This window comes from Cucumis melo, chromosome 4 (assembly GCF_025177605.1).
Source record: "Cucumis melo cultivar AY chromosome 4, USDA_Cmelo_AY_1.0, whole genome shotgun sequence".
Classification (NCBI taxonomy): domain Eukaryota; kingdom Viridiplantae; phylum Streptophyta; class Magnoliopsida; order Cucurbitales; family Cucurbitaceae; genus Cucumis; species Cucumis melo.
The window spans coordinates 20,866,666-20,876,221 of NC_066860.1; the positions used below are offsets into that span (position 1 = coordinate 20,866,666).

The 9,556-nt window shown below is 28.9% G+C and overlaps 1 protein-coding gene across 1 annotated transcript; it reads right to left on the bottom strand.

The window, feature by feature from the left end:
* Positions 1-1,026: 1,026 nt before the first annotated feature.
* On the bottom strand, positions 1,027-3,412 carry LOC103499224 (U-box domain-containing protein 9). Its single transcript, XM_008462172.3, has 2 exons — positions 2,797-3,412; positions 1,027-2,376 (listed from the first exon to the last, which is right to left on the bottom strand). The coding sequence occupies exons 1-2, from the start codon at positions 3,082-3,084 to the stop codon at positions 1,279-1,281; spliced, it is 1,386 nt and encodes a 461-aa protein (XP_008460394.1). The 5' UTR covers positions 3,085-3,412; the 3' UTR covers positions 1,027-1,278.
* Positions 3,413-9,556: the final 6,144 nt, after the last annotated feature.

A 9,556-nucleotide genomic window follows, 5' to 3' on the forward strand; every position in this document is an offset into this window, starting at 1 on the left:
TTAAGCTATTTTATTTTAACATGGATACAATACAAACAAAAGGACAAAAGGACTTAATGGGCTAGACTTGAGGATGGAAGTGAAACAATATACAAAAAAAAAAAGAACAATTGAAGTTTGCCCAAAAAAAGAAATGCTTGTGGTGCATTACAAGTAATTGAAGAAGAAGAAGAATAAGGTTTGGGTTCTAATGAAATATTCAAGTCTTTTTTTTGTTTTTGTCCATCTGACCTTTGAAAATGATATAATTATAAATGTGTAAATGAAGGGTAAATAAAAGAGAATATTTAGTAAAAGAATCCAAACATGAAGCTGGCAGCAGCGACATGAATCGACTTTTCTCGAAATAAAATGGAACTGGAAACCAAACTGCTTTGATTTCATCTCACTATTTCAAACTAAATAAAATTGATATTTTCATCTCATTATTTGTACCTTACCATTAAGTGGGAGGAGATCGAACCTTTATCACTCATCAGTCTTACTATTTATGTCATTTACGTTGAATCCACATTTGTAGACCACCAAATTTTGTTATGGAATAAATTGAAAATGTGAAAGTCACCGGTGGGGGAGAAGAGAATGAACGAAACGGACAATGAATCTATAAAGCAATTCAAGAGATGTTGGGGTAAGTCTAAGGGTTCACTCCACTATGAACAAAAAGGGAGGTGGTTAAAAGAGTGAACTATCTTCACAAAAAGGTGTTAACGCATCCCATGTTCCTATTCCTTTCACCTTCAAAGGGTCCACACACTACGAGTAGAGATATCACAAACACCATCCAAAATGATGCACATTACTTTTCTTGTCCAATGTTTGAGATCCCATTTGGTACCACCTAGGAACATATGCAATGCAACAAATGATATCCTACTCTTTTTCTCTCCAATCACATTTGTTCACTTCCTATTGAACAGGCTCTAAACTTATCAGTTATCAGCAGTTCAATTCAATAAAACAGAGAAAGATGAGAAAAACTAGCATTTGTAAAGCGCAGGAGTGACAAAATGAACAATATCAAAAGAAGAAAGCAAAAACTAAAACAGAACCTTTATCAATAGAACTCACTTCACATTTATTCACAGTGACTAAACTGATGAACCTGGCAGTGAAATCTAACATTAGACTCCACAGGATAAGAGAATATACAAAAAAAAAAAAAAAAAAAAAAAAGATGATTGAAGATTATCCAAACAGACGACCGAGTCTTAGCAAAGACGGAGAGTGCTGGATTTAGATGCAGAATCTACAAGTTTTTAATGCCGAGGAATTTCATTAGGCGGTATGGGTCATATTAACTACCCTGTTTATTCTTTCAAGTACGCCACTGGCTTTTCTCTTTGCCCTTGAAGTCCCATTCTGAGCAAGTTCAGAGATGGTTCGATAGCATTTCTCTTCTTCCCTCATTTCCTTCCATTTGGTTCGATCGTATAAGCAGACAGAATGGATGATCACAATGCAATTTTCCTTATTACGTGAACAAGAACTTTCCCTGATAATTCTGAGTAAGAACGGGACAGCTCCTAGTTCTCCAATTTCTTCAATAGCTCTTTGATGGCATGATAGCATTGCAAGAATAGCCAACAACTCATCAACATGCATCTGGCTCATGATCTTTTTCAGAAGCACTCGAACTGCACCATCACGCACGGCTCTTGCTTTGTTTTCATGAAGTATACAAAGATTGAATATTGCTGAAGCAGCGTCTTTGATTGATAATGGATGCCCCAAGTCCAAAAGCTCGATAAGTGGTTTCAAGGCACCAGCTTTCCCAATGATTGCTTTGTTTGGGTCGAGAGCAGATAGAGTAAATAGGGCTGCAGCTGCATTGCTCCTTGTTTCCATGGTTCCTGATCTTAACGCTTCCATTAGAAGAGGTATTGCATAGGGTGTTTCAGCAACAAGCTTCTTGTTGTTGTCATGGATCGACAAATTCAAGAGGGTTGTGATCACATCTTCTTGCAGATCCGTGTGAATATTACTATTACTTTGTGACTTATCTCCACTAAGTGGACTAAGCAACAAAGATATGGCATCAAGGGACTCACCAAAAAGTGCTCGAAATGAAGGCATTCGCTTCGTCAACATTCGTAGCTCCTTTGCAGCTTCTTTCTGTTCAGATATTGTCATAGACATTTTCTCAAGTAACATGAGAAAACGGTCTCGATCAGCCTCTGTTATGACATCGTCATCAAGATAATGAACACGGACACGATCTTGCAACTCAATTCCCCGAGTTGCACACCACTGAGAGATCATTTCACGAATCAAGTGATTGGGAGTGAGATCGGTGTGCGAAAGAACTTGTTGAGTTCTAGGGCAAGTCCTGTTCCCTGAATTTAACCATTTCTGAATGAAGGGTCTGTCATATGTCTGCAAATAAGAAGAAGAAAACTCAAAAACCAACATAATGAAATGAAAATCAAACGATTCATAATAATGGGCAAGAAGATCATATCCATATCCAGTCCCCACCAAAACCAAAACCATACATATAATATAACAAAAGATCCATCAAGAACGTCTCGTCCTCCTACTCTATTCTATACAATTAAGAGTAACAGAAGATCCAATACAAAGGGTTTAAATTCATTTAAATTTAAAAAAAAAAAAATACAAAAGATGCAATGTCAATAAACATACAACAAGTAAAATTAAAAATCGTAATCCAAAAGGCTAAAAATCTTGTCAAGAACAAAGAAGCAAGAACCGAGAATTAGGAATTAATTACAAGACCTAGAAGATGAAGGTAAAAAGGAAAAGAAAATAAAAGAAAAAGAAATGATGACAAACCTCGCCAGTGGAGAGAATGACAGGATCTCTCATGAGTTCTCTAGAAAGAGGACAACGAAATTCTTGGGGAGAAATGAGATTGTGGAAAAGATTAGAAGAAGAACGGGATCTCTTCCTGAGTTTCAGTTCCTTGAGAGCAGAAAGGATGTCTTTAGCGTTATCGATGGTGTCGGTGGAGTAATTGTCGTCATCAATGATAGCAAGAATGAGTGTTTGTAACTCTTTCTTCAACTCAGTGGCTTTGCCGATAACAGTAGGATCAGAATCAAAGACACCTGTTTTGGCCATGGAAGAAGTGTTGGAATAGTGGAGGAAGAAAGAAGAGAGAAAAAGAGTGGGGGGTCGGCTAGAAGGGAGGAAGATGATTGAAAATGGAAGTTGGCATGTTTGATTTGAAAAGGCTTAAGCTTCTTGGGTTCTTCTTGTGCTTCTCGTTCTTGCCCTTCTATACGTGTAATAGTTGAAGAAGCTCAATCCGCCATTAAAGGCAGAGAGAGAGGGAGAGAGAGAAAGGAGAAGTTTTCTTTTTGTTGAGAGTTTGTTTCAATTTTTGAGGAATTTCTTAGTTTCTTTCAACTTTAAAAAGCGATAAAATGAAATCTACAGCTACCACTACCACACATATAATAATACTCTCTTCTAATTTCTCAACCCCTTCTCTTCTTCTAATCCAATTATCCTTTTTTTTTTTTTTTTTTTTTCCTTTCCTTTTCTTTTCTTTTCTTTTCTTTTCTTTTTTTTTTTGTCTTTTTTTTTTTAATTTTAAATATTATTTTCCTACATTTCTAAAATAAAATAATATTTTGTCAAACTTCTTAATTAATTTTTCGTTATTTTTTATTTTTTAAGTTACAATTTGGTTAATCAAATTTAGTTTGAAATGTAATTTTTTATTTGTAACAATTTAGTATTTAAACTATTTCCACTTAACCGTAAAATTCTTTTACTAACTAATCAATCATCATTCTTTACAGTTTTTTAAAAACAAATTTGATTCCTTTCCATTTATCCATTCTTATGGGTAAGAATTTTAGTTGAACTTTAACCATATTTTTAACGATAAGAATCCTTGCAATTTAAATATTAAAAGTGTTTTTAAACCCCCCCCCCCCTTTTTTTTTTTAGTTTGCTCCATTTTTTTGGGCTATTTTTACAAAAGATTAGGTTAAAAAATGGTTAATTTATTTAAATATAGTAAAATGAAAAAAAAAATGCATTTTGTGGTTTTGTTTTATTTGAAATATTTCCAATATTTTCTTTATTTTTTTTTTTCACACACTAATTAAGCATAAAATGGTAATATATATACACACTAATTTTTGAATTAATAAAAGAAATATTTTTATTTTATTTTATATAGTCTTCTTAATATGAGAACGTGAAAGAGTAAAATATCTTCTACATTCACATAACTTTGAATAAATTTTTTGTGAGCATGAATATGCAATATACTAATTTCTTAGATGTCTAACCTTTAAATCTTCATTTTTACACGTTTTTGTTTTCTTTAATTTTATTTTAATTGATCTAAAATAGACATTTTGGAATAAAATATTAAAATTAAAAAAAATATGTATATATGGGAATGGGAATGGGAATGGGAATGGAATATTTATTTTAACCGCGTTATAATAAAATATGAAAAGAAAAGGAGATGGAATTTAGGTAACCCTCATTAAATAAATACTAAAATTAAAGAAAAGAAATTCCTTATTTAATAAACAATTAATTTCCTAATTAGAATTTTGTGTGCATTGATAATGTTGATTCAATTGTTTGAGTAATTAAGAGACACAAATTTCACACGCCTTTCCCTTACCTCTATTTATTGTTCTATTCTTTTCGGTTATTAATTTCAAATCAAACAACATAACTTTTCCTCCCTATCTCTCTCACTTTTTTTCAATCGAACTTCTATATACTAAATTTATTTCCTATTGTTTCTTTTTTCAAATATCCCCTTACAATTTAAAATTATTATTTCTCAAATTGTAATATGGATTTTATATATATATATATATATATATATATATATATATATATATATATAACGTTCTAAAATAGTGACTTTAATATAAAAGGAAACATAATAATTATTTACTTTAATTTAAACACATTTAAATTAAATGAATCAACTTTGAAAACAACGTCTTTGACCAAGTTTTAGTTTTTTTTTTTTTTTTTTTTTTATATATATATATTACCAAATCTTTAAATAAATTCTGAATCACATTTTCTTTTTTTAATTTCGAAAGAATATTTTAGATCTACTTCTTTTAACTAATTTTCATTTCTATCTTAATCAATGCCATAATTTTTACAACTTTGACAACGTCTAGTTTTTAAGTATTGAATTTAATTTCAATTTGGTTCATAAATTTCATAATCTTACTATCTTACTTTTAAAATTTGAGTTGTATTCTATTTTGGTTTTTAAATTTTAACATTTACAATTTTATCATTGGATTTTTATTAAATATCCGCATCTAGTTTTTAAGTTTATGTCTGTTAATTAATAGTAATATGAAAGTGTTATTTTAAAATTAACTTAAAGAGAATTAATGTAATTAATCAAGCTTTACTAAAATTTTATTGATATTAAAAAATTAAATCATAATTATTTTAAATTAATTTAAAGCAAGTGTTTCATGAAAATTTAAGATTAAAACATAAATAGGGTTGAAACACAATTCTAACTCAAAAACTCTTAAAATTTTAAAACTTAATTTATTGTTTTTAAAACTTAAAAACCAAATGAAAACTAAAGAATAGAATAAATATAAATAAATAAAAGTGAAAGGAGACAAATGAAGAATAATGATATTACTTTTTTTACTCATAATTTTGTTTGTTCAACTTTCAACTTTTCATTTCTTGGTCTCTTAATTAGTCCATTGTTTAGGTTTTCAAACCATCAAATTCCTTTCTTATCTTATAGTTTTAGTTCAAAATGCTTTTAGTATGAATTAGATTTCCAGAGTTTAGTCTACTAAAATCAAATCATCAAATCTTAAAAAAAAAATAATAATAATTAAATGCCTTCTTTTTCATAAATCTCTCACTTTTATTTCTCTTTTCAAAATTTATTCTTACTCTTTTTTCATATCTATTATAAGTAAACAAAAAAAAAAACACTTGAATTTATGATTCAGATCTAAAATTCAAAACAAGATTTTGAAAACTATTATTTTTAGTTTTCAAATTTTGGTTTAATTTTTTAAAAAAATTGATAACAAAACCTACAAACTAGCTTAAAGATAAAAACAATGTCATAATAAAGTTTATAGAAATAGTCATCAATAGTAATAATTGCATATAAATTTGAAGGAAAATTATAGCAAAATTGGCAAAATCATAGAAAAACAAATTATAATAAATTTTGATTTATTTATGGAACGTAAATAGTTTGTTTATTTTTTTTCTTATTATTCTATAAAACCCCTAATTTGAAATAGTTTGTTTATTAGGTTTGTATAGATTAGAAAATATAATGATAAAAAGAAAAAAACTATACCAACCCTAGATTTTAGTCAAAGAAAAAAAAAAGTATATTGAAAAGGTAGAAAATAGTGTGATACACATAACATGAGTGAATATTAGAATTATATATACAAATTGTACAATATGTATTGTTTTTCATTATGAAGGATTTGTTTTATTAATATAAATATAACTAAATTTATATTGTATTATTTAGTTGTTGTTATCGTAAAAAATGGATATAAATGTTGAATATGGAAAAGGTGAAAAATGAATGGGGGGAGAGGGTGATGAAATGATGATTTATTATTTGTGTAAAAAGGATAATAAAAAAAAGAGGTGGGGTAGGGATGTAGGGGCAATCACGGAATCTATGCCAATACAGCTGGCATGCCGCGTGGGATTCTTCCATTGCCATTTTTTTTTCTTTTATTTTTCCTTCAAAAATTTATCCACATCAATTTTTTCAAACTAAATAAAATAATTAAAAATAATGTATAGTTTTAAAATTCTTCTATTCTTCATTCTTATTTTTTTTCAGTTCAATCATTAAGCTTCTCTCCATGTGTGTGAGAGAGTTATGTCACATTATTTGGTTTCTCCATTTCTTTAGATACATTATTTGAACCATGTGATTAATAATGTTTCATTATTTCTTTTTATCATCACTATTCTTTTTTCTCTCTCTATACATTCTTTTCTCTCTTAACATTTTAACTTATCTATTTTTATTAGATATAATTTTTTGTATTTCTTTTTTATTTATATTATTATATCATTGTTCTTAAAAACTTGGATTAAAAAAGAGTATGTGAAAGATACTATCTAAGGTCTTCTTGATTACTTGGTCATGCTCAAATTGGTATGGTTAGTTGTAACTGTAGGAATAAATGATTATTGTTCGTGTTTCTTCATGAATGGATGTATTATGAATTGATGTATCACTTCATGAAAATTAATAACTATTTGTGTTTTTTTCAAGAAAAATATTATAAAAAAAAAATACGACTTTTCGAATGGCTACGAATAAGTCTATAAATACGATCCTTTTCTATTTGGTTCCAATAATTTTTGTCTTCTTCCAAAATGATTTTCTCTCCATTATCCACAATCTTCACGTTCGGTAGATCCACAAAGTTTTGTTCATTAATTTTCTAGACAAAGTGCTACTCTTAGAAGAAAGGTGATATGTTCTATATTGGGAGACAATTACTCTCAAAACTGCACTAAGATGAGTAAATTTGTCTTAAGGAGACAACGTGAATTCGTTGAGTTCAGATCTATAATACATATATGTTTTCCTGTTTTGATGTGTTGATAATTTTCGTAACAATCTTAAGACGAATTTCTCTTTTATGATAATATTGAAAATTCCATTATTTTTGTTACGAGGCTTTGAATTATTGAAATTGAGAAATTGTGGAAATATTCATATATCGATATGTTGTTGGATCATGTTGAGATTCTGTTTTAGAATTTCATATATATGTATATTATTCCACAAAGGTGTTCTGTATGCAAATCATGAAAATTATTATTAGAATTTCGTACATTGTATATTATTCCACAACGATGTTCTCTATGCAAAACATGAAAATTATTGTTAGTTTTCATTCAATTGATATTTGCATGAAGAGTTTCAAATGATTTTAAATTTTAGTGGATTGTTATGTACTTTACCTTTGGGCAAATGACTTTTAAAATTTTCCCTTTGGCAAGATTTTAATAATTTTCTTTTGTCACTTGTATAATTTTGGCATGAGTTCGCCATTTGGCATATGTTCAGTGGATTATTTTTTATGTTCTGCACTAGTTTTGTATTAATAGATATGTGTGTATTTGATAATAAGCCATAAGTATTGTATTATTTATGTCATTATTGGCTTATTTTTGTATATTGTGTATGCACATTGGGTGTTAAGCCTAATGTTCTCATGACATTTTACATTTCAAGCCTAATGGAATAATGTCTTTAGTTTTATTTGTTGTGCTTTTATTTGATTTTGGTTTGTGAGAACCTGTTTGGTAAAGTTATTTACTTTGTTTCACAAATGTTCAGTGATTAATTTCACATAAATGTTATCAACAATTTAAAATTGTTGTACCACATATTATTGGTGGAAATCATGGAAGTAATTTATATGAGAAATTTAATGGCAATAATTGCAATTGATGGCCATAAGAAATGTTATTCTTTGGCTTTAATATTGAAAATTCATGTTATTGCAATGTTAAAGAAGAAGCGAATAAAGAAAAGTTGCTTGCACTTGAGGCATAAAAATTATATTCAACATACATATGCAACAATCACACCTGGAGTGGATTAGATAATACACTATATAATGATTATTGTGGTGAATTTGACAAGAATTTATGAGAACTATTAGTAAGCTATATATATATATACACACACACACACACACACACACACACACACACACACACATACATACATACATACATACATACATACATACATACATATATACATACACACATACACACACACGAAAGAAAATGCCATAACAATCAGGTTTATGGTTGGAAATTTTATGATCTTTTAAATGAATGATTCCAAATTTGTGATATGACGCATTTTGTGATATGTCCCCCATGTTTGAAGGTTAGTTATATTGTATAAGGATTTCCTATATGAAAACACAGGAAAATTTTGTGAAAAATGGAAAAGAAGAAAACCTTCATACGAATTCTTAAAAGTGTGGGGGTGCCTAGCAAATGTTGCAATACCTAAACATAAAATGGTTAAAAATAGGACAAAAAATTGTTGATTACATATTCATTGGTTTTACTAGCAACAATTGTGCATATCAATTTCTAGTTCATAAATCAGATATTTCAAATATACATGTTAATACAATGGAATCAAGGAATGCAACATTTTTTGAGAATATTTTTCCACACAAAATGTCTTGTGAAGAAAGATTACAAAAAAGTTCTCTTAATGCTATAACGAATGAATCTCACAATACGAGGTTACATTTTTATCCTTGGAGGTGGGGCTATATCTTGAAAATCTTTCAAACAAACATGTATAGCTTTAGATATGGCTATATCTTGAAAATCCACAATGAAAATATGAATTTATAGCTTTAGATAAGGCTGGAGAAGAAGCAGAATGACTTCAAAATTTTTTGGAAGATATTCCCAACTGGTCTAAACTGGTGCCTGCAATATGTATACACAGTGATAGCCAGACAGCTATTGGAAGGACATAATATTATGTATAGTGGTAAGTCTCGACATATACGACAGAGACATA

Coding starts and splice junctions, on each gene's coding strand:
- LOC103499224 (XM_008462172.3), bottom strand. CDS start 3,084: ATGGCCAAAACAGGTGTCTTTGATTCTGATCCTACTGTTATCGGCAAA. Junction 2,377..2,796: donor TCATTCTCTCCACTGGCGAG/GTTTGTCATCAT, acceptor TCTTATTTGCAG/ACATATGACAGACCCTTCAT.